The 24567-nt window shown below is 36.1% G+C and overlaps 1 protein-coding gene across 5 annotated transcripts in view; it reads left to right on the top strand.

Annotated features, from left to right (window-relative positions):
* The window catches only part of CPEB4 (cytoplasmic polyadenylation element binding protein 4), a 62380-nt gene that overhangs the window by 3992 nt on the left and 33821 nt on the right, over positions 1–24567 (top strand). For all 5 annotated transcript variants that reach the window (XM_044917107.1, XM_044917109.1, XM_044917111.1 and 2 more), the window contains one exon: positions 14656–14737. In XM_044917107.1, the coding sequence (XP_044773042.1) occupies positions 14656–14737 (82 nt within the window). The remainder of the gene's footprint in view (positions 1–14655; positions 14738–24567) is intronic.

Genomic DNA, 24567 nt, shown 5'->3' with positions numbered 1-24567 from the left:
TCAGAAAGCTGTTGGCTTTTGCTTTTAAAAAGGGTTTTTACTGAAACTGAAGAGCAATTATCTTGCATTAGTAGCTAGGTAAAAGGCTTTTAGACATTGGTAATTTCATGAAGTCTATTTTTAAAAAGTTGCTTTTAATATTCTTTTGAACGTAAATTTAAAGAAAATTTAGTGCAAAGGTGACTTTTTTGAATTATTCATTTGTTGCTAATTTTTAAATCTAAGGTGGCATTTTATACATTTTAACTGGATTAAGATTGGCTCAGAATTGAATACACTTTTTTCATTTTGCTACAGTACACTGACAGAACAAACTTATATGACTGAACTTATATGACCTCATGGTTTATTTTCTGTTCTCAGTTTACTGACTTTTGATGAAGGTTTGCTTTGGGAAAAATAAAATTTCAGAAAATAAATGAACTGTATACATGCATATTCTCAGTATTTTGGGGGGCTAATGGAATGTGTTTACATGTGAAATCTTTTGGATCAGTTGGAGATTAAGCTGGTTTATGAAACAATAATAAAATTAACTTAAGATTGCTACTAAAAAACTGTTAGAAACTAACTCTTCCCTTAGAATTGTTCTCGTCTTATGCTGAGGATGGAAAAAGGATGAGTCAATATACCTGGCTCAAATATGGTAGGATTAAAAAGTAAATTGTTGATTTCTGCTCATCATCCCCCACCACTTTTAGAAACAGGAGGGAGGGTTCAGGGAGCCAGGAGCAAGTGTGGGGGTGATTTGAAAGTCACACTGGAGTTTTGGGTTTTGAAAAAAACACAAGAAGTTAGTAAACTGAATACTGTATGCTTACTTAATGTATGTAGTTCTGTGTGTGTGCATGTGTATGTGTTTTAACAGTTACTCTTTTGAATTGGTTTTGGCAAAAAAAAAAAATACAGTTTTGGGTTGGTATGAATTACTTGGTTAAATTTGATATGAAAAACGTGAAGGAACGTTTATTTGACTGGGAGCCTGGAAACTAGGTGTGCTCTTTGCCCTATCAGTATAACATTTGGGGGCCTCAGTTTCTCCATAAGATGCGGGGGGGTGACGGAGGTGATGTCTAAGTTCCTTATGGTCCTGAGGTGAGCTCCTGTGAAATTGAAATTGCTGCAGACACAACCACACTTTTGAACTGCTGCCATCTTATTTAAATCTATTACCCTAAACACTATTAATTTTAGGAAAGAAATTTTACAGATGTTAGTAGTTCAGTTTTAATGGCTATTGTCAAGAATTCCTTAGGTGTTATAGAGAGATCTGGAAATATACCACAGAAATGACAGGATCCAGCAGTATACATGGCTACGTTATAATATTAGTATTATTGAAAGGAAAGAATTTACCTGGTACGTAACTAATACTGGGCAATGTTTGTTTTGACCCTTACATTAAGGAGAAAAAAATCCTCCATGTCCTGCCAAACACATCCTGGAATTCCAGTGTCCAAACCAAATGATATATTGGGGCACTTGCCAATAATTTTATTTGAATACAGCACTTCTTTGGAGGGGTGCCTAGATCTTCTGTCCTTACAGGAAAGTAAAGGAGAATTGTGTAGAGTATATTCTGATAGTCTCTTATCTTCAGCTCAGTTATGCTCACACCTCCATTAGCTAAAAACCAGGAAGTAGGCAAAAAAATAAAAAATGAAAAAATAAAAAGGAGGAGGGTAGACAAAATCTTTCCAAAGACCATCCCTAAAACTTGATAGGGAGACATTTTAGGATTTAGAACCCATTTGCTCTTACTTCAGACACGGTCACCATGGATTTGTTAAGTTGTCTTAGCCAGGCAAATAATTCATGTCACTTTAATAACTCTGCTTGTGTTGTCAGTTTATTGATCCTTAAAATTATATATGGCATCTAATATTTGAAAATAGAAAGTTACTGCGTTGCTTCAGTTCTGAAAGTCATGGTGAATTATTACAATTGTCTAAGTATAACCTCAGTACACTTTTTGGTTTTTTATATAGTCCCAGGAGGGATCTTTGTACGGGAAACATTTTCTTTGACTTTGTATTTATTTATATTAGAAGAAGGGAAATTAATTTCTTTATTATAAAGTATGGGTTGGATGGTTTTGGCTCCAGCATAATTGAGAAAAAACTTTGGGAAAGCATACCAGGTACAATTTTACGCCTTTTTGTAGAAAGCCTTTGAACTAGGTTTAATTGCTTTTCCGATGGAATCAAAACTTGGGCGGGGTAGTGTTTTTTGATTACTTTTTGTTGTCTTCACAGAAGCCATGGAATATGATCAACACATTGTTCCACACCTTTCAGGAAAAACCTATTGATAGCAAGCTTAGTGAACCGTTGCAACTAGAAAGATGCTCTTAGTTCATGGGTTTATGCTTTTAAGAATAATCCTTGTTGGTGTTCATGAGAAAGAAATGGAAAAGTAATCTTAAAGTTAACATATGCCTAGTTTAAATTTTATAGTCTATATTTATTTTTTTTATGACTTTATCGTGCTATAAGGAAAATTAGCTTGAAGATCCATTATCACATTTTTTTCAGCACTACATTGTACCTCAGGTTTTGGTCCCATCACAGATAAGATAATGTGTATAATGTGTTTCTCTTTAAGGCAGGGAGCTCATAACATGAGCATTTGTTTTAATATTTCCTGACAAACTCATTTTATATTTAATTGTTCAAAGAAAATTACTCTTGCAGAAATTAAAGTATATTTTTACCAGGATAAATTTATAGCAATCTGTAATTTTTTTTACTTCAAATTTAGTATAGATTCTCATCACATTTTATATTATTGAAACAGAAAGAGTTCCACTTTCAGGTTTTCAGAAAATTCTTAGTAGATAGAATAATAAAGGTATAGTCCTATTTTTAATCAGTTTCTGAAGGTGAAACTTGAATAATTACTGAGATAGGTTATTTTCTGAGGCCAAACATGTAGTAGAGTGAAGCATAAGCTCTGGATCCAAGCAGACTTGAGTTTGACTCTGCACTGTAATTAGCTTTGTGACCTTGAGCAAATTGCTTAAATTCAGGAAGAAAACCTCATCAAGGTAATAATACCCAATAGTAAAGGGTTTTTGTGAGGCACCTTAAGTATGTGGCCATAGTAGGTAGCTTAAATTTTTTTTTAATTTAAAGTATGCCTCTCTAAAATTTGTAAAATAATGAAATTAATTACAAATATAGTATCTATGAAAGATTTTGAACAGTCCTTTGTATTGCTTATCTTATTATATGTACTTTACTTCTTAGAGTACTCCTTTTGAATAAGCTAGATGTAACCTAGGACAGATAAAACATTTAGCAGAATTAATCAGTTTTCTTGAGAAGTTTTATAATTGTATATAACTAAACTTTCATTAGTATTGGTAGACTACATCTTTCAGTATTTTGAAAGATTTTGCCTATGGTTATTTTAAGAAATTTAGAACATTTGATTGCTTTTGTATACATTAAAAGAGACTATTTCAAAGGAGAATTTGTGATTTTTTTGGATAAGAGATAGGAAGAGTTACCATAGGTTTGAATTGGGTATATTTTAGCTTTTATCCTGGAATTCAGTATTGTTTTTTATATTTTAATTAACCTATTTTTTTTTTTAAAGATTTATTTATTCATTTTGGGAGAGCGAGAATGAGAGAGAGTACATGAGAGGGGGGAGGGTCAGAGGGAGAAGCAGGCTCCCCGCTGAGCAGGGAGCCCGATGCGGGACTCGATCCCGGGACTCCAGGATCATGACCTGAGCCGAAGGCAGTTGCTTAACCAACTGAGCCACCCAGGCGCCCAATTAACCTATTTAGTACATATTTATTGAGCACTTCCAATGTTATGGACTAGGGACAAGCCTAGATATCTCATAAAAGTTGTTTTGGTTTGGTTTATAATGTATTTTTGATCTGTGCTAATCCCTGAATGATACTAAACATGCTTTTTTTCCTCATTATAAACACATTAGCAACTGATAATTTCCTGTCATTTTAATCTATGAGCTGTTTTAAACTTTAAGGCAAATTAACAGATCCAACTTTAGGTATAAAAAAACAGTGTGGTATTTTCAAATATTTTATTAATGGTCACATTTATAAATGTATTACTTGTATGCAGCATGTGCTTATTTAAGTCTTGTGGCAAAATGGTACCACAAAAGGCAAACTTTAACCTATGGGTAGTCGAGTTCAGGTCTCATTACATGTCAAGGAAGAAACTCCATCAGCCACTTACAGGTCCTCTCTCATGTTTGCAAACTGAATTATTAAAGTTCAAAGTCTTAAGATGTACAAGTACTTTTCATATTGTATTTAGATTGGGCAATTTTTGTTTGCTGAATAATTACCAGAAATATCCCAATCATTATTTTTTTATATATCTAAACTAAGTTATAGCTAATCCCTCAGTATTATACATTCTAAAGCCATATTTATATTTAAATATTACGTGACATACTTTTAATAGTAGTCCTTCCAGATGTTTTTGAGGAATGCATCTAGTGCTAGTCAGTAAAATAGCTGTTGTCATCTTACATCTGTCAGAACCTTAAAAAAAAAAAAGTGAGCATAAGAATGTTGCTGTTCAGAAAAATCTCCTAATTATAGTATGGAAGTCAGATCTGGGTTCCAGATATGGGTCTGCCACTTACTAACTATATGACCTAGGGCAAGCTACTTAACCTTCCTGATCCTTCATTTTCTTGTTTGTTTTGACTGGTCATCAAATAGAAATATTAATTCAAAATCTTGAAAATAGCACATATTCTTAAAATATTAAATATGGTATAACTTGTATATGGTAATTCGAGCATAATTTTAAAGAAGAATTTCATAAACTAAACTATAATTTTTTAAAATAAAGTCACTGTACTTAAATAATAGTGGGAATCAGGCTAGATGATGTCCTCGTTTTCTTGAACACTGCTAAAAAATTTAGTGACCAACCGTTTTTTTTTCTTTTTTTCCCTGTCTCTATTTTGGTAAAGTGTTTTCCCTCACGTCTTTTAAATTTATTAGGGAAAAATTTAAACATATTCAATAATAGGCAAAATAGTATAACAAACCCCCATGTGCATATCATCTGGCTTCAACAATGATCGACTCCTGGACAAACTCCTCTGTCTTCTTCCTAACCTTCTCCCCTTTCATGTTATTTTAAAGCAGTTCCCAGAGATTGTATCATTCCAATTGTAAGTGCTGGAGTCTTTTTTTCTCCCCATAAAAACAACAACAAAGAAATTTCCTAGTGGTTTTTAAGAAAAGATAGAAACCTAAGCAAGGCCCACATTTCTGTTGCACCTGCTCAGCTTGTTTCACCACTCAAGCTGGTACTAATCTCTAAGGAAATCACTGCTGGCCTCATCTCCTCCCTTCTGGACAGAGAAGTTGTTGGTGGTCACATGGCCATAAAAAAAATAAATAAGGGAGGGGTGAGAGATCCAACAAAAGTGCTAAAACATCAATTGGTGACTGAAAATTTGGGAGGGGATTCTCTAGTTTTCCTTTCTCCAGCTTATTCTTACCTTCTTAGCCCAGGTTTGAGCTTCCATGGACTTGTGGGAAGGATCTCTGAAAGGACAGGACTGGGAGCTCTTTGGTTGTATTTTTGCTTGTCTGTTTCTGTTTTTAAAGAAGAATTTAGAGGTTTGGGGCCTTTTGCTGGCCTTTGGACTACATCAAACTTTTTCACCTCTTGCTCTCTTTCAACCTATAAATGTTTGATACTTTCAATGGCCCATATGCTGGGAATACATGACCAAGGCAAGCATGCTCCTTCTCCTCGTGACGTGTACAGTCTGGTGACTTCTTTGTACCTGGGTGTTTAGAAGTGCCTTCTGCTCAGGAAACTCTGGAGAGCTAAGGATGGGGGGGTGGGAACTATGAGGGCCCACAAAGGCTGACACTGGGCATAGGCTGCTTTTTGACATTGCTCTCAAGGCTCACAAGAGAGATTTCATGGGTTACAGAACACAAGCAAACCTCAGTTTAGGAATAAAGATTGTGCATTTGGGTGGCCATTTTCTTTGCTGACTCTGGACCCTGATCAGGCCCAGCAGACATAGAACAGAGGAAGGGCCAGAAGGGTCTAAATGACTTCATTCCTTAGGGTTGAGTTTTAGTAATATTTACCTGTTTTCCTGAAATGAGTGACTTCTTGCCCTGAGTAGCTTATTATGTAGGAGGAATATTTTTTTCTGTTTCATTTTCCTTTGAAAATGGGCTACAGGAAATAGCACAGACTAGCTGAATTATTCAGATATAACAATATCTAATTTAATATGTTAATTTCAGGCTCTTTTGCCATTTCACCAGAGAGAGGAGGGGCAGAGGGAATGTTTATTGAATGGATCTACTAACTGCTGCACCTTTTGTACAATCTGTCAGATACCTTATCTCATTTCTCCTCACCAGTTTTATAAGGGAGGGGTATCATCCTCATTTTGCTGATGAAACCAAGGTTCAGAGATTCTGTGATGTCAAGATCACTTGTCTAATAAGTGGTAATTTAAACTCAGGTGTTGGAATAGAATAGTTTTTTGTTGTTTGTTTTTGTTCGTTTGTTTTTTTCTAGAGAGAGAGCATGAGAGCCATGTTGTGGGGGACAGAGGGAGAGGGAGAGAATCTTAAGGAGGCTCCACACCTAGTGGGGAGCCTGACGTGCGGCTTGATCTCACAACCTTGAGATCATAACCTGAGCTGATATCAAAAGTCAGATGCTTAACTGAGCCACTCAGGTGTCCCTTGGAATAGAATAGATTTTAATTATTTCTCTCTGCCAGGCAAGGTGAGAATGTACACATAGTCAAGAGAAGAAGGGGTCTGTTGATCCAGGAACTGACTAAGCAAGTCTGGAATGGCAGTTTGTTTTTTTAAATTCAGTTAAGTGGTGACAAGAAATGTTTACGATTTTAAGGATTTCTAATGCTCAAAATAAGTTGTTTATTTAATGAAGGTGGAATTAAAGAAAGTTTTCTCAAAGGCTTTCTGAAGAGATCTGATTCATCAGTTCACGTGGGAGCAAACAGAACTGTTGCTCCAATCGGGGTAATACACCAAAGACATTCATTTATTTAGTTATAGTTTTTTATAGGGAGCATTTGGTAGCCTACGGTCTATAAGATTCTGCCTTCATTATTAAGCCATCATAATGAGAAAGTACTGACTAAGAGGGAACATGTTCAGAAATACAAGATGCTACTGAATGTGGTTTCTTTTACTTTAGATAATTACCTCTTTGACTTTAACCTCTGACCCTCGTTCTCAGCATTCAGGCCCTGTGTATAGTGAAGGACGTCATATCTGCCAGGTGTTTGTTTATAAATTGAAATTTCGAGGTCACGATGAGGCTTATTTAAATGAACCACTTTTCTGAGCTTCTGCTCTGAAGTCAGACTCCTCCACTTACTGTATGACTTTGAGAGCGATTAGTTAACTTCTTATAGCATTATTTGCCTAAAATGGGGATGATACTTGTATACGCTTTACGTGATGGTTGTGAGGAACAAATGTATGTAAATCATACATAATTCATATAAGATGCACAACACTGAACCAGGAGGGACACGTTAGCCACTTTAATAATGGTGGCGGTGATGATGATGGACTACAGTATGCTTCACATATGCTACAGTCTGTGGCTATGGAGAGGTGAGTGGTACTCACAGTCCACTGGGGGGTAGCTGTAAGGGAACTATCAACATCATATGGAATGGCATCATGCTAGGGGGATGGGGAAAAAGGGACTTGTGCCTGCACAGGGATGTGAGGATCATCTGGAAGTGGAATCTTGAAAGTTGACTATGTAGTCAATTTTTGATGCCTGTGGTCTTAAATATTTAATCCAAGAAGAACATTTACATTTTGGCAAATCTCAGATTAAAACTCCTGTAGTACCTTTGATTAATTATGGGCTCACTGGCATTTCAAACTTTGTATTTATTTTGGCAGCTGACATACTGGCATATACTTAACTTTCAAACCAAAATATTTTCTTTTCCCTTCTTCACTAGGGAAAGTTTAAGTCAGAAAGAGAAACCTCATCAGCTGATACAGATACATAGCTGTCTGGGAGGTGACAATCACAGTAATGTCTGTCTTTATAGGGAGAGAGTGAGTTAAGGGAGTAGCTGACTTTTGGCTTTGGTTCTTAATGATGTGTTATATTCAGGTAAGTACTTTGTGTGTTTTAGACCCCATCTAGTGATGGGAAAACATACTAACTCAAACATAAAAAGACAAGACCAATAATAGAGTGGTCATGGTGGTTGATTTGTTGAAATTGAACTTGATTGTAATCTTTTTTCAAGTTGGGCATCTGAGAGCTTGGAGAAGGCTTCGTTTTAGGTTCTGAGAGCAAGGGCTGCCTCTTCATGTGGAAACCTTAATATGGTTGATGTAGAATATTTAAGCTGAACTGTATCATGGCCAGTCAGCTACAAGTGACAATGCCACCTGCCTAAGGAAATTAACCTGTTGAATGTAATTGCTTAACTCAGTGCTTCTCAAAATGTGGTCCCTGGCATCACTTAGAAACTTGTTAGAAATGTGAATTCTGGGACCCTACCCAGACCTACTGAATGAGACACTTTATGGGTAATCTATGATTTGACAAGACCTCCAGATGATTCTGATATGCTCTCAAGTATGAGAAACACTGGCTTAGAGTATCCATTTGGATGTTAAAAAAAAAAAAAAGCCATGAATGATGATTTTGGTTTATGATATAATTGCAGTGTAGTTATTCTTCCTGTTGGTAATAGACCAACAGGTTCACATGTTTCTTTTGGCTACTTCTGGAATGTTAGGAAAAGTCATGTCATCAGCTATTTGCTGATGTAAGTCTTCCTATTTTGCCATGGCAGTCATGGGTTCTGATTTTTGAAATACTAATTTGTTTTATCAGAACATTATTATTTTTTTTTTTTACCAACTTTGATTTTCATATTGACTTGTATGAGATTTACTAAGTATGGTAATCAAGTTTGCTTTGCTGAGCCTTGAAGATAATTGGTGCTCTTCTATTTTCATTCATGATTATTAAGCTCACATGTTGTAGAGTCAGAAGGCCTAGGTTCAAATTCTGCCCTTCCACTTACTTTGCATTGATAGAGTTATTTAATCACTCTCAACCTCCGTTTCTTCATCTGTGAAATGGGATACCTAATTTTGTAGGATTTTTGTGAGGAATAAATAAGATCACGCATGTAAAGCATTAGAACTTGATAGCTGCTGCTGTTATCATTATTATTACTACTGTTCCTACCACTTCTACTTCTGTGGTTGGCAGTAGATAACCTAGAGAGGCATTTGTGGTAGCTTTCTAATTTGTGCACCACATCTGTTTGTCACCTCAGTAGGAAGAAGGAATATCTTATCAGGCTTCTTATCTTTTTTTTTTTTTTAAAGATTTTATTTATTTGACAGAGAGAGACACAGCGAGAGAGGGAACACAAGCAGGGGAGTGGGAGAGGGAGAAGCAGGTTCCCTGCTGAGCAGGGAGCCCGATGTGGGGCTCGATCCCAGGACCCTGAGATCATGACCTGAGCCGAAGGCAGACGCTTAACGACTGAGCCACCTAGGCGCCCCAGACTTCTTACCTTTTTAGTACCTCTGATATCATTCCTATATTATTCTTATATATACATTTTGTTCTTTTTTTGATTTATGGAGAAATATTTGAGTGCCTGCTGTTTGCTGGGCACTTGCCAGCGTGTTCCTGCTCCCAGGACCTTTACAGCAGAATATCTCATTCATTCAAATGTATGTCTTAATTAGAGTGGTCCTTTGACTGCCATGACCATTACCTTACCCAAGGAATTATCGCCTGCTTTGGAGGGAGACTTAGGCTTGAATCCCGACTAAGCTGCTGAACTATGCAGAAACCTGTCTGTGCAGTAATTATGGAATTTTCCTTGGTCTTAGTTTTAATCATTAAAACAGGAATAATGCCATCTAACTTATAAGGCGGTATTAATTAAGACAGTATTAATAAAGTACCTAAAATAAAGGCAGGTACTTAGTAGATGCTCAATAAAAGGTAGTTCTGTTTTTCTCCCTTTTCTCCCTTTAGGCTGCCGAGAGACACTGGCGAAGGTGGCTTGAAGCAAATTTGGTTGCTGGTGTTTTTTTGTTTCACGATAGATTCTTTGCTCCTATTATCTGAAATCAGGGCATCCCACTTTGACCAATTGTTTTAAGTAAATTTTTTTATTTAAAAAGCTTGTTATTTTGCATAAGAAGATGTAGTGACTGTCCTAAGACGCTAAGGGTTCATTTTCTTATTAACCTGTGATTGACCGTCACCTTCTTGTGGGCACAAAGTGATGAGTTTTTATTAGTCATTCTCCTTTACACTTTGCTTCCTGCCATACTCATCACTATAATTTAAATTAAATCTTGGGAGAGCACAAGCTAGGGATGTCAGGAAGCTAGAATACAAATATATTTTGGAGTTAGGAAAAGGACATTAGAGATCTAATCAAACTCTTTCCTTCTTCAGATAAGCAAAGGTCTAGAAGATGAAAGGGCCCAAGCTCACCTGACACACCACTGGTGGAGTTGGGGCTTCCTAGTGTCTAATGCTCATTCTTCTGATTTATGCTGATGTTCATATTTTGGTTATCAGCTCACATTCAATCAAGAAGAGTTGTCACTTAGCAAGGTTTCTATTTTATAGTTAGTTTACTTTCTGGGAAATGGATCCAAGAGAATAGATAAGTGATTATGATATTTGGCCCAATTAGCAATCAATACAGGTAAAATCAGAGAATGAAATATGGCAGTCAAAGCCCTCTTGATTTGACGCTCTATCGGGTAGGAAAACCAGCATCGTTTGTGCTGCTGTTCTTATTCCTTGGGTTTATTTATTTGTTTCTACTCCTCCACCTATTTCCTAGTGGCACACTTACATTTTAGTTTTTTGCTTTTGTTTTTAATTAGAGGTTAAAAATGGTTGGAAAAGATCAGTGAGAGGGAATAAATCAAGAAGGATAAACTTTAGACCCTCTCTGAGAACAGAATGTTTATTTGACAAAATATGTGGCTTTTGAACTCTTTGAATTGCCAAAGCATCATAAGAAATAAAATGTTATACAAATGTAGTCATTTATAATAATTATAATAAGGTTGGACTGTGGGGAAGAATACATATTGGCAAGGGTTGGCAAGAATGTGGTAACTCTGCCATTGGGTCCTGTACCTTGCACTTAAATCATCAGCAATCTGTCCAGACCCTATTCTCTTCTGAATCCATACAGAGCCTGAAAATCCTTCCCAACACATTGCATCTGAGGGTCTGTACCAGTTGATCAGAGTTTGTATATTGGTTTTTATTTGTCACTCTTGTATTAAATCATGACAAAGTATAAAAAGGATAGAGGGTTTGTTTTTAATCCTATAAAGCATTACTTGAAAATTTAAAAATTTCATTTAGGATTTTAATTTTAATGTATTCCACCAATTAGAAGTCAGGGGTTATCTTAGCAAAAATCTTTTTTTAATTGTTATGTTAATCACCATACATTACATCATTAGTTTTTGATGTAGTGTTCCATGATTCATTGTTTGTGCATAACACCCAGTGCTCCATGCAGAACATGCCCTCTTTAATACCCATCACCAGGCTAACCTATCCCCCCACCCCCCTCCCCTCTAGAACCCTCAGTTTGTTTTTCAGAGTCCATCGTCTCTCATGGTTCGTCTCCCCCTCCGATTTCACCCCTTTCATTCTTCCCCTCCTGCTATCTTCTTCTTTTTTTTTTTTTCTTAACATATACTGCATTATTTGTTTCAGAGGTACAGATGTGTGATTCAACAGTCTTGCACAATTCACAGCGCTCACCATAGCACATACCCTCCCCAGTGTCTATCACCCAGCCACCCCATCCCTCCCACCCCACCCCCACTCCAGCAACCCTCAGTTTGTTTCCTGAGATTAAGAATTCCTCATATCAGTGAGGTCATATGACACATGTCTTTCTCTGATTGACTTTTTTCGCTCAGCATAATATCCTCCAGTTCTATCCACGTCGTTGCAAATGGCAAGATCTCATTCCTTTTGATGGCTGCATAATATTCCATTGTATATATATCACATCTTCTTTATCCATTCATCTGTCGATGGACATCTTGGCTCTTTCCACAGTTTGGCTGTTGTGGATATTATCTTAGCAAAAATCTATGTTTCAGGCAATATGTGGGGTAGGGAGTAACAAAGTGGCTTTGCTAAAATTCCAGTACCACATTTAGAAACTTAGAGGTAAAAAGGAAGCTTCTTTATTTAATGGACACAGCTGTCATAAACCAAAACACACTGTAATATTCTTTATCAATTGCTTCTCTTCAATGATCTTGTTATTCAGTGATTGGCAAAATGCAAGTTCTGGAAATTCACAAGGTTGCTTACTGCTTTAGTTGCATTAAAAAAAAAAAAAAAAAAAGCTGAGTACCCCCTACCACACTACCCATTACAGTTATTTTGGCAAAAGAAAACCTACAACGCTACAGCAGGGTGGGAAAATGTAAAAAACAAACCTTAAGGAAGTAGAAGGAAAGAAATATTTTAAACATTTACAAAATTACTTGAAGGAATTCATTTATTCATTGCTTTAGCAAACACGTGTACCTTCTACCTGTCAGGTCCTGTGTGAGGCACAGTGATACAGAAATGTAGGACAAGGTTTCTCAACCTGTGTCACCTCATGGCACACCTAGAAAACATAATATTGAAGCAGACATCATCTGCTAGGGAGTTCCTACCGCATCTGTCAGTCGTGTGGGCTTAGGAGATGAATATCTTGGCATACTGTCACCCTGTGGAGTTGTATACATTGGGAACATTTGATGTAAGATATAACTTCCTACCCTTGGGAAACTGGCCAAGGACATGGACAAGTTACTAGACACCGAGAATTATTGCTTCCAAGATTGGTTTTATATTGGAGATAGTAGAGAGAGTGGCTGGCCTGGTTATGGGTGTGGTTCATAGATTTCAGAACAGAGGACAAATCTAATAACTGTAGAATGAGTGGAATTTCGTATTAACTTCTTTCTCAAATTTTGCCTCAAATCCACTTTGCTTCCAAAAGAATATGCAATACAAGTTTTGATTTAATTCAGTGCTTAAGATGAAGAAGGATAAAAAAAAAAACAGAACAGTATTTTCCTTTTTGTGAACACTAACCTTTAGAAATTCTGATTCTGACCATGTGTCCTCCTTCTTCTCTATTGACCATGTTGAGTAGATGAAGATGATAAGGAAAGAATCAAGAATAAAAGTGGGAAAGATGTTCTGGAGGGAGTCATACCAGTTCAGAGCAGAATAGCATGTTAAGGCACCTGCTCCCCATCCCCATCTTCATCCTCTCCACACACCCCCCCCCACCGGAAAAATCCTGTAATACTCTCTGTTTTAAATATTGGATTATAGCCAAATATAACTGTCTTTGGACTCCTGAAGTTACAGAGGTGAAAAAAAATTGGTATCGTAAAACAATTAATTCAGTGAGCATTCTGATTATCTACATGGTGGGATGGGGTCAGGAGAAGTGATCCCCATTTCAGGGAAATAAGACAAGTAGTGTTATGGAAGGACAGAGGAGAAATGTCAGGTTGATCAAAAAATGCTGTCCAGTGGAGAGTGTGCTCTATCAGCCTTAAGGTTCTAGAAGTTAGCTGGGAAAGGGAGAAAGTTTAAAAAAAAGTTTAAAGTTTAAAAAAGGGTGGGGGATAAAATCAGGTGAACTTTTTTAAAAAGCCGAAGCTTTGAGTTAAAAAAGTAATGTAAGAGAAAATAAAGCTGAAAAGAAAGTTATAGAATTCTGCTTGTCAAATTCCTGTGGAAGCCCCTTTTTTCTTTAATATTCTTGCAGTTGTGTCCATGTGTGTACCACCAGTTTTATTCTTGAGGTGGGTCAGAAATCTGTATTACTGCTTCTTAAAATGTTTCATCTCTTACTTTTCACTTATCAAGCCACACTTTAATTTTAGTTATTTCTAGTACTTTTCCTCTGGAAGAATGCCAGAGCAGTTGGGTCATTGTATATTTTAAGATTCCTCACCCACTCTTGAAATGCATTTTGTTAAGCCAGGGTTTAGACCAACAGTATTGACACCCTGTCTTCCCTTTAATTTTAATGGCAACAAAATGAAGACTACTTTGCCACTTAGTGGTCTTATAGACCTTGGATAACTATTTTCACATTTTGGTTTATAAGAAAATATAGCTATTCTGAATAACTATTCTGAATATTGCTATTCAGTAGCAGTATCTGCTGAATGGCAGCACAGTACATGACTGCTGGAGCAAGTTTGGAAAGTTTTGCCATGTTACTGCAATCTTAAGTGGCAGACAAAGATTATGAATTTTATTTTACATTTGTTTCATGTTGTTGACTATATGGAAACTGGTTTTAGTTGCCTCTGCTTTATTAGTAAAAATAATGCTTTTATTGAAATAATTATTAGAAATCAAATCACTCTTTGCTGAGCCTTGGCTACTTTTGTGGTTTTGATGTTTTGTAAGTGTTAAAAAATAAAATGCAGTAATAATGTACCTTATACATAGAGGGAGTAAAATTGCCTTTTTGATCTGTGTCCCATTGAAAGCAGCTTATTGTCTCCTTTTACAATTAAAAGCTATTTTAAAAGTGGTTTGTGGCTGTTTGTGTTTACAGGATCGCCCCAGAACATTTGATATGCACTCACTGGAGAGTTCACTCATTGACATTATGAGAGCTGAAAATGATTCCATTAAAGGTAACTTTAAAAATCTAACTATTTGATTTTAGTGAATAGTTAAAATTTTGTATTATATATATAATCTCATGAGCAGTATGGCAAATTTTATGGATTCATATTTTGTATGTAGTCAGTTCCATCAATTTTATACATGTACCTCTCATTAAAAACTCAAACATATTTGATGGGTATCCACTGTACGCCCATCACAATATCAATTAAGAGAACTACAAGAGTACTAATTGCTAAGGGTGGGCATTTAACTGGAAAGACATGAACCATGTACCTCATTTTTTTATATCTGAGGCAAAAAAATGCTCAGTGCCTCAAACCTGTATGTCTCTCCACCCATGACAATGACTATACACTAGTAGAGTTCAAAGTGTTGGTAGAGTTTTTGGTCTAGTTTCACATTTTAAAAAATGGCCAATGAAGTTGTATTCTTGAAATATTTTCTATGGATCATGTTAAAAAATAGTGCTATTTCTACTTGGATTCTGGTCTCAATTCTAATACTAACTAGGTGTGTTATCTTGAATAAGACATTTCATTTTGACTAGGCCTCAATTTCTTTCTTTCTTTTTTTTTTTTTTTTTAAGGTTTTATTTATTTTGAGAGAGAGAGAGCATGCATGAGTACAAGTGCAGGGAGGGGTAGAGGGAGAGGAAGAAGCAGATTCCACGCTGAGATCCCAGGACGCTGAGGTTATGAATTGAGCTGAAGGCAGATGCTTAACCGACTGAGCCACCCAGGCACCCCAAGTCCTCAACTTCTAATCTTTATAATTAGGGACTTAGAATCACTGTGGCAGTAAGGGACTTATAATGGGAAGCTTTAAAAATAAAATATAGATGCCTGGGCCCCATTCCAGGTGTGGGGTAGGGCTTGGCATGTTAGTTTTTAATGTCTCATGTAATGCTCATGGGTAACCAGGATTGAGAATTACCAGAGGAGGTATTCTCTAAGGGCCCTTCCAGCTCTGATTTTGTGAAAACTACCCCACAAAATAAAATATTTTTCTGCACAAAAGTCTTTTAATTAGAAAGGAGGGTTTTTTTGTTGTTGTTTTTCTTTGCTTGTTTCTTTAAGAAATTTGGAATGTTTGGCATATTTGGTCATCCCAGTTGTTTATTTGTTCCTTCATTCGTTCGTCTGTTCATTCATTCATTCATTCATTCGGTGTTTATGATCCTGCTTTGTGCCAGACATAGCTTTGCACTGGGTTCAAAGGTGGCAAAACAGCCTGTACTTTAAGTGATGACCAGCCTGGCCTGGTTTTCCTTTGAGTTTGGTTTATTACATTACTAATGCAATGAAACTTTTAAGTATTTTTCAACAGACCAACAATGGTAAATTTTTTGGTGAGGAGAGCTGTTTGAGGTCTGGAGAGATGAAAAATAATATGTGAAAAAAATATGCATCCAGCTGTTGAGATAACTTTGAAGTAAAAATATTTTGAAGATCTTTACTGAATTCCTCATGGAATTCTGATGGGTGACTCTAATCCGAATACACACTCTGTTTCTGAGGAAAGATGATCTCTCATTCAGAGTCAGCTTTATTTTTGCCATTTCTTAGCACTCTGACTTTGGGTACTATTTCAGCCTCTTTGACCCTTCTTTTTGTTTTCTCATCAGAAAAGTGAGGAGAGACTAAGGCCCTTTCTAGCACCAGAAAAACTGCACACTCTTAAAAACTAGCTAAAGGAGAAATTTGAATATGGTCTGTGGATTGATTGTACCAATGTCAGTGTCCTGGTTTGTACTATAGTTATGTAAGATGTCACCACTTGAAGACACTGGGTAAGGGACATACAGGATCTCTCTGTACTGTTTTTGCAACTTGCCGTGAGTCTGCAATTATTTCAAAATTAAAAGCTAAGTACAGAAAAAGTAGTTAAAGGTAAAGGACTTTGTTTATTCTTAATGTGTTAGATGCCTTCAGCAACTTTCTTTCTTTCTTTTTTGGGGGGGGAGCCTCTTGTGTACTTGATACTAGGGATAATAAATAATTAGAACTCATTTTCATTATAAGAGCCTATTTCTTTTTATTTCATGATATTTTATTTTATTTATTTTATTTCATGATAAGGGCCTTTCAGAGAAAACACAGTTTACAAACAGTAGCAGATATAAACCATTTATTATGTATTGCTTCTAAGAAGCAAGCCTCTAACTAGTACTTAGGTTAAATATAAGAGTTGCACACATTATTCTAGTAAGACTAACAGTAGCATTTCCTGGATTTAGATATAGCCAGGACATCTCTCAGGTTTATTTCTATTTCTTCTCCTAGTTTGCTAAATCATTGTGTAAAGTTCTGCTTTTATTCTATATTCCCTTTTTAATTTCCTCTACCAACTTTTACTTAAATTAAGTTTCTTTAAGCTGATTCTGTAGGGATAATGAAAAGTTAAGTCTGATGACAGAAAACATTAAATCTGATTGGCCTAGTCTGAGAACATAAAGGTTTTGTAAAATAGTTATTTATAAAAGGAAGTGTGGCAGAGTGGAAAGGCCATGGGTGTTAGAGTCAGGTAGATCTGGATTTAAACTGCCATTCTGCCACTACAGTTTGTGGTGGTTGTGAATATCAAATGGTATGATATATCTATGAAATGCAGCATACTGCCTAGTTCATAGAAAACACTCAGTAATTGGTACAGATTATTACTAAATATGTATTAAGTCTGTTTTCATGCTTATCAAATGAGAAAGTCAGTTTCTACGTAAGCTTAAGTGCCAAAGTGACTTAAGCATATCAAATGAACTTTGTCCCTTTTTTTTCTTCAAAGAGCAGTAAAGAATTCATAGGTGAGTTCATGGTCCTAAAATGCCACATTTTAGTTATGCTTGTTTTTTTTTGTAAACCAAGATGATGAACTTTATATCACTCTAGTCTGTCACTACCAAAATGTAGTTTGGCTCAAGGGAATACTTCATTTCTGGTCAAACTCTCCTTTGATTAGGTAGCTATTAGGAAAGCTATGCTTGATTTTAACAGTGATTCTATTGTGAGATTTTGTTTAAAGATGATAACAAAAGTTGAATATCTTAAAAACAACATGTTGTCCTTTTAAAATAAATATAAAAACCTGCCAATGCATTTTGAAAATAAAAACCCCTCCATGTGCTCTGCTACCTTAGAAATGGAGAACACAGAAAATGGACAATGATTCTGTGAGACTAATAGAATATAATATGCCTCTCAGGAAAAAATTATAAGAATTCAGTTAAAAGAATTAATTTGACTGTTTTAAAAAAGAGCCCATCATAGGGAGGCAAATTTTATATTTGGGTTTATTTTATCTTAAAAATAATTTCATAAAGTATATTATGAATGACCTCATTTATTTTTATCCTTCATTTGCAGTTCCTCATAGAAATGTGATTTGTTGTATGTATTCAAATAATAAAGCCTAGAGTTGATACAAGAACTACAAGTTGAATGGATTGATATGGCTATATTATTCATTTAAATTTAAAATGCAAACAGAAAACTGAATTTTGCTTTTCATTTTGGGCAAAAAAAACAAAAACAAAAACAACTCCCTTAATGTAGTGCAGTTTAAAATTTTATTTTTGCAGTCAACAGAGAAAATGCTTAATATGCCTAGGAACCTTCAAATATAGCTTTTGAGTTTCTTTATGAACGTGTTATTGATTCCAACTGGCTTGCTGAAAACCTTTCATGTTCTTTTTTTAACATTTTAACAAATGTGCAAAAGGAGTACCTGGGTTTCATTTCATGATTTATATTAGTGTTGCTTACTGTTTAAATAGTTTCTCTAAGAATTTTAAGGCTACTATAATTTTCTCCATATACAGGGGATTAGCTCTTTGGGAGGAAAAGGGTCCTCCCCCCTACCATATCTCCATGTCCTTTCTCTGATCAGCTGGCATGTCTGTATGTTATTTTTATCCACGAAATTGTATATTGCCTTCTCCATAACCAATGCCGGTAACAGTCCGTAGAAGCTCTTCCCCTGAGACTGATTTCATTTTCTTTACTGCACACCCAGTCTCATAAGCTACGAGCCTAAGCTACAGACGGTCAAATGAATTTTGATATCCCAGGTGACAGCTTGCTCATTGCTGCAAAATTATTAGGCTTATCAAGTATTTGCTTCACCTGGACAGAAGAATCTTTTACTATTACAGGTAGTCAGCTGATCATTTGGGGAGTATTGTATCTTACTGTTATTTGTGCCTTTCTTGCCTGTGAAATTGGTACTTACTGTTTAGAAATGGAGCAGCATGAAATACATTAAAACCACATGTGAGTACATCTGTTTTCAGCCTTCTGAAGCATAGGTTGGACACAGTGAAATAAAGATTCATGAAATGGTATTATATTCAGTGTATAGTAGGAAAGACCTCAGAAAATTAAGGAGCCTTTTTTCTTTTCTGTGTGGGAAGGAAATAAAAGACTGTAGATATAAACCAAGAAGTAGCAGTTATGGAGTGGAAGCAGAAGGAGACCACACAGGAATAAAGAGGGGAAAAAAATAGTACTTGAAAATTATCAGATGTCAGATGGAGTAGAACAATCCAGAGTTTCATAATAGTGGTTGAGCATTTTAAATCCTATATATGGAAACAATTTAGTACCAGTGTGCTTCATTTCATTAGAAAGCCAAATGAGACAGCAAAATTACTGAGAGAAAAAAGGCAATCTGTAAATTGTCAAAACATTATAATTGTTCTTCAGATATTAATTAACTAAATTATGAGTCAGAATATCTTATTTTTCCTCAAAATATTGTGAAATTGGAATCTTTTTCTCTTCATATTGTTATAGAATGTATCTTGCTTTCATTTTTTGGAAGAGGGAACTCAACATATCCACCCAATCCCCTTGAGTTTCAGGCATTTTAAATACTTGATATGAATGTAAGCAATAATGATTGCATTCAGAAATGCAGGTTGTTTCAAGTGCCAGTCTTTTACATATCCTATGGTGCCCAAAAAACCTATTGCATATGGAGAGTAAGTAGTGGGAGTATGTTATACAGCTAGACATTACTGCCACACTTATTTCATGTATTCATTTAATAAGAATTTATTTTAAGAGCTGGATCTACTCCAAAGATACTATGTATTTAATTCCTGACTGCAGAAGGTATTGTGACCTTGCGTTTTAAAATATTTTTGATACATGTTTTTCATTTTTTACTGCACGTTAAATTTGGGGGCCCTTTCCCCCACTAGTTTCATTCCTGTGGATTTGTTTGAAACGCTTAAATGAGTAGGCAAGCGATGATTCCATCTGTGCTACTTTTCTTTGTTGCTAAGCAAAAGAATTTATAATGATCTCTCTAGAAGAAAATCATGAAACTCTGTTGAAAGTTTAGTACACAAAGCCTGTTTCATTTATTTTGTATAAGGTTTTTTTATGTCACTGTGAGAGAATGACCGTTGGGATAATTTAAATTCTTTATCTTTACAGTAGGGGGAGGAAAAAAGTTAGTACTACTTAAAAAAAAGATACCATTAAAAAATAACTAGGAAACCTTAAATTTTCCTTTGAGGAACAATTTTTAAAATATTTCTGTATTCCAAATTGCAGCCACGTAGTTCTCTATTTTAAAGAGCAGATGTTGCAGACTGATACAGATGTTTTAGAACATATATTGCATACCGGCTTTCTGTAGACTGAGATAGCTCCAAAAACTTTCTATGAAAGTTGCTGAAAATAGGACTAAATTTATTTTTTTATTTTTTTTTAATTCTTATGTTAATCCCCATACATTACATCATTAGTTTTAGATGAAGTGTTCCATGATTCATTGTTTGTGCATAACACCCAGTGCTTCATGCAGAATGTGCCCTCCTCAATACCCACCACCAGGCTAACCCATCCTCCCACCCCCCTCCCCTCTAGAACCCTCAGTTTGTTTTTCAGAGTCCATCGTAGGACTAAATTTAATATCATTGTTATAGATTTGAATTTTGGAGTCAATAAAAATATAAAAAACGAAAGGAGTTCTTACTAAAATAAGTTCTGTCGCTATAATATTAAAATGATTTATTTAAATGGTGGTGAGGGGTATCATTTCTTACAGTATTTAACCCTTTTCTAGTTGAATCAGTTTGCCTCTGGCAATTTGAGAAAAGACTGCTATGCACTCCCCTGCACCCCACTCCTCCATCACTTTTGTACAGGACTAAATGGACATTTTCCTTTAAGGGAGATGTAACAGAGCACAATACAAAGTGCCATACAGAAGAAATGGATAGTGCAAACTAGCTCATTTTACTTGTGGTTCTTAATCAGATTTCGCCTTCCAAGTAAATTACCATCACTTGATGTCAGATGTCTTCTGGTGAACTGGGGGGTCTTTAAATATTACCCTTCTTGAAGAAGAAGGGTAATATTTAAAGACCCTTCTTGAAGATTCAGAGTCCGCCAGGCGGCTGCTCTGAAAGCCCTGCTGGAGCCTTCCTGAACTCAGCCGGTTCCTTCTAGCTCTGTTTGGATGATACCAAGTAACTCAAAGCAGCATAGGAGGGGAGTGGGTGAGGCCTCCAGAGAGTAGAAAATTGCCTTACTTCTAGAAGCTTCATAAGTAATGGAGTAAGGTACATAGCAAAGAAGACAGTTTAAACTCGGCCACAACAAGCTTCGTGTGTGGCTGTTTAGAAATGAAGTGGTTTCTTCTCCTTTTGCACTCTCCCTTTTATGACTGCTGAAATGGAACATCCTAAACAGTCTCTCTCTTTTGCTTGGCTTAGTTGTGCCGCAGGATGGGACCTGGGCTTCTTGTTGAGGTAATTCTTTTGTGAGCAAGGAGAGGACAAAGTAGTGGGGCATGATTTTCTTTGTATTACGGATGCAGGGTGTATTCTTAATTTTGAATCACCGTCTCCTTTCTAGTTTCCTACTGGTCAGGATTTGTTGGATTCCTCACAGCACTGTGTAGGCGGAGTTTACAAAGGTGTGGATTTTGAACAGTGTGACTACACTTTTTCAGATTGGGGATTGCTGTTGTTTTTGGTTTGGTTGTTTTGTTTTAAGTGGGGGAGGGGAATGCCTGGGAGAACAAAATGTGATGTGTGTGAACAATGATGTGCTCATAGCATTGGATTGAAGTCCTCCTCACTCTAGCCTCTGAACTGAAACCAGCTCAGTTCATACTAAACACTCCTCGTGCGGTGTACAGATCCTCCTCTGCCCAAGTTACTGACTTAACATGTACTGGTAAGTAGAAAGTAGTGATCCTTTGCCCTCTATCCTCCACACATTTGTGATAGAATATTGACCCTTGTTTTTATTTGTTCTGAAAGTCATATAAGCAGTTGTCACAAAGGGGGAGTTTGTCTTATGTCATCTGTGATGTGGGTCCATAATTACTAAAGCAGTCCTCTTAATCCTGAACATGGAGCACAAAGAATCTTATTTTGAGTCCATGAAAATTGAGTGGTCCTCTTAAAACATTGTTAATCTCTGATTTTACCTGGGTGGAGGTGAAGGTAAAGGGGGTGTGGGGGGTAAGTGAGAGTGAACTTTTTATAATACTAGAAGGTTCAAGTTCATAAACATTTCTTTAAAAGAGGCTTTTAACTTAGTAACTTGTTTTTTCCTTTACAAATTGTGTAAATATTTTATGGCTGTTTTGACTTAATTTTGTTGGACACCTTCAGAACAGGGACTGGTGATAGTTAACACTTAGAAATACGGAGAAAATAATAACTTCGAAAACAAGCAGCAGTCAGGTAGCAAAGTAACAAGTGCTTTCCCGTAATGTTTTACACTTCCACAGTGTTGTGTACAGCTTAATAAGTATAAGTATTATAATATGGACAGAAATTACTATTATTTTCCATTGAGAAATGAAATTAGGATGACATTTCAGTAGTAAGGTTTTCAGATGTTGTCAACAATTTGTCAGTGTTAAATATTAGGGACCTCTCTACACTATAAACATCGTAGAAGGAGGTCCACAGTATTTATAGAGATCCATTTTGTTGCTGCTCTGCATCCAATTTAATAATAGAAGTGTACCTTTTGGTACTGTCACTTATTATTTTTCTGTTTTCCCCTTCTGAATTATAAAATTCTATGGAGAAGTGACTTGCTCTCTCATTTTGTGACTAAACCAGCCCTGTATACTAATATCTGCATAATGAAAGCTCTTTTGATAATGGAGTAATACAATAGCGAGCTGTCTGTGAAGGTCTTAAGACTTTCCTTGATCCTGTTATATAATCCTTGAATGTTATTTGCTGACTTTGAGGGAGGGAAGCAATACCACCTGATTCATAGCTGTCATAAAAATACCCAAGATTCTCTTTGTATTCAGTTTAGTAACAGGAAGGACAGAACCGTTGCACGATTGTGCCACAAAATTATTTCTTCCTTGATATGCGTGGAATTTCTACCTGAATATTGTATGCAGTTGATTCATTTATCACCTATGTATGCCTCATACGGTGAATTTCTCTACCCCAGTGCTCCTTATTTTTTTCCCCTCATGTTGCCACTGTCCTCACTACTAAAGTTAAAAGATGGAAAAGAGCAAAAACTCAGTGAATTTGTTGTTGTTCAGCAGTAAAAATATGCAGCAAAAGGACTACTTTTTACCTAATTTTGAATAGTTACTACTTTTTTCAGTCAGGTACTGAAATGGCCAGGCTGCCTCTGGGCTTCATTATTTTGTCTAACTGACTGATTCTGAATTCAGTCCCACGCCATGCACTCTGTTCTAAAAGCAAGGCTTTGTTTTATTCCGGGTATTACCTGGTAACCAGTCAATTAAGAACATTAGTGGAACTCTGAAGGGAAAGCAGTTCTATAATCTCTTTGGAATCCAGTTGGGCTGGTGCCAGTTGCTATACATTGGGAAAGAGAAGGAGGAATCAACCAATTAGAGGACCCTTTTTTAATTCTCAAGAAACCAACAATAAGTGCAAATCTTAATTCTGAAGAGTAGTCATGATTAATTGAAGTATAAAGAACTTAAAAAAAAATCTAACTTCTACTAGCTCTAATATTCCAAATAATAAGTGCCTGGTATGGTTAATTAAATACAGATATTTAAATTAGCCACTCAGTCTCTTTGTTGTAAATGATCAGTAGTTGTTAGCTTATAACAGACTTTCCCAAATTGTAAGAGGTAAAAAGAGAAGCATTTAGGATTGTGTTTGAGCCTGGCTCTGCCATTAGCAGTTATATGGCCTTAGGTCCATCACTTCTTTCTAGATCTTGGTTTCCTCACCTGGTAATGGAAGGACAAACATCGTGACATTTAAATTACTAGTAGCAATTCCATGCAGTCTCTCTGACCTGGTATTCCTGAGGGACAAAATTGAAGGTTTTTGTAGTTTAATGACTAAAAGTAGTGTATGAATTTCATGTGAGTTTGCGTGTAGCAGTATTTAATATTGAGTGGTTATAGAAAGGGTATACCAGAAATCAGTCAAATGTAGCCAGTTGAATGAAGGCTTGTTTTTAGACAGCATCTTTTCTTTTTGAGATAGGCCTAAAAATATGTTTTAAGAAGCAGTTGTTTAAACTTGGCCTCATGGAATGTTTTTGTTCTCAAATGTGTGGACCACAGGCCTCTTCACCCATGGGAATTATTTGATGGGGCCTGTGAATCCATTAGGACTAAGCATTCCAGTTATGTGATAGATTCATTTACATATGTAGGATTATTTTTCAAAACCATGTGGATGCTGATGTAATGCAATTAAAATACATTTACAGGTGTTGCTAAATTTACAGAAGCCTTGTATTAAGGTTGTTTGTCATTGTTTTACTTGTAGTATTCACTGGAGTGGGGGTTGGGGACCTCAGTTTTAGCATGGTGGGGAGGCTCTCTGAAATATTTTGATTAAAGTTAGTCT

Source organism: Neomonachus schauinslandi, chromosome 7 (genome assembly GCF_002201575.2).
Source record: "Neomonachus schauinslandi chromosome 7, ASM220157v2, whole genome shotgun sequence".
Taxonomy (NCBI): domain Eukaryota; kingdom Metazoa; phylum Chordata; class Mammalia; order Carnivora; family Phocidae; genus Neomonachus; species Neomonachus schauinslandi.
This window is presented reverse-complemented; position numbering and strand designations above follow the sequence as displayed.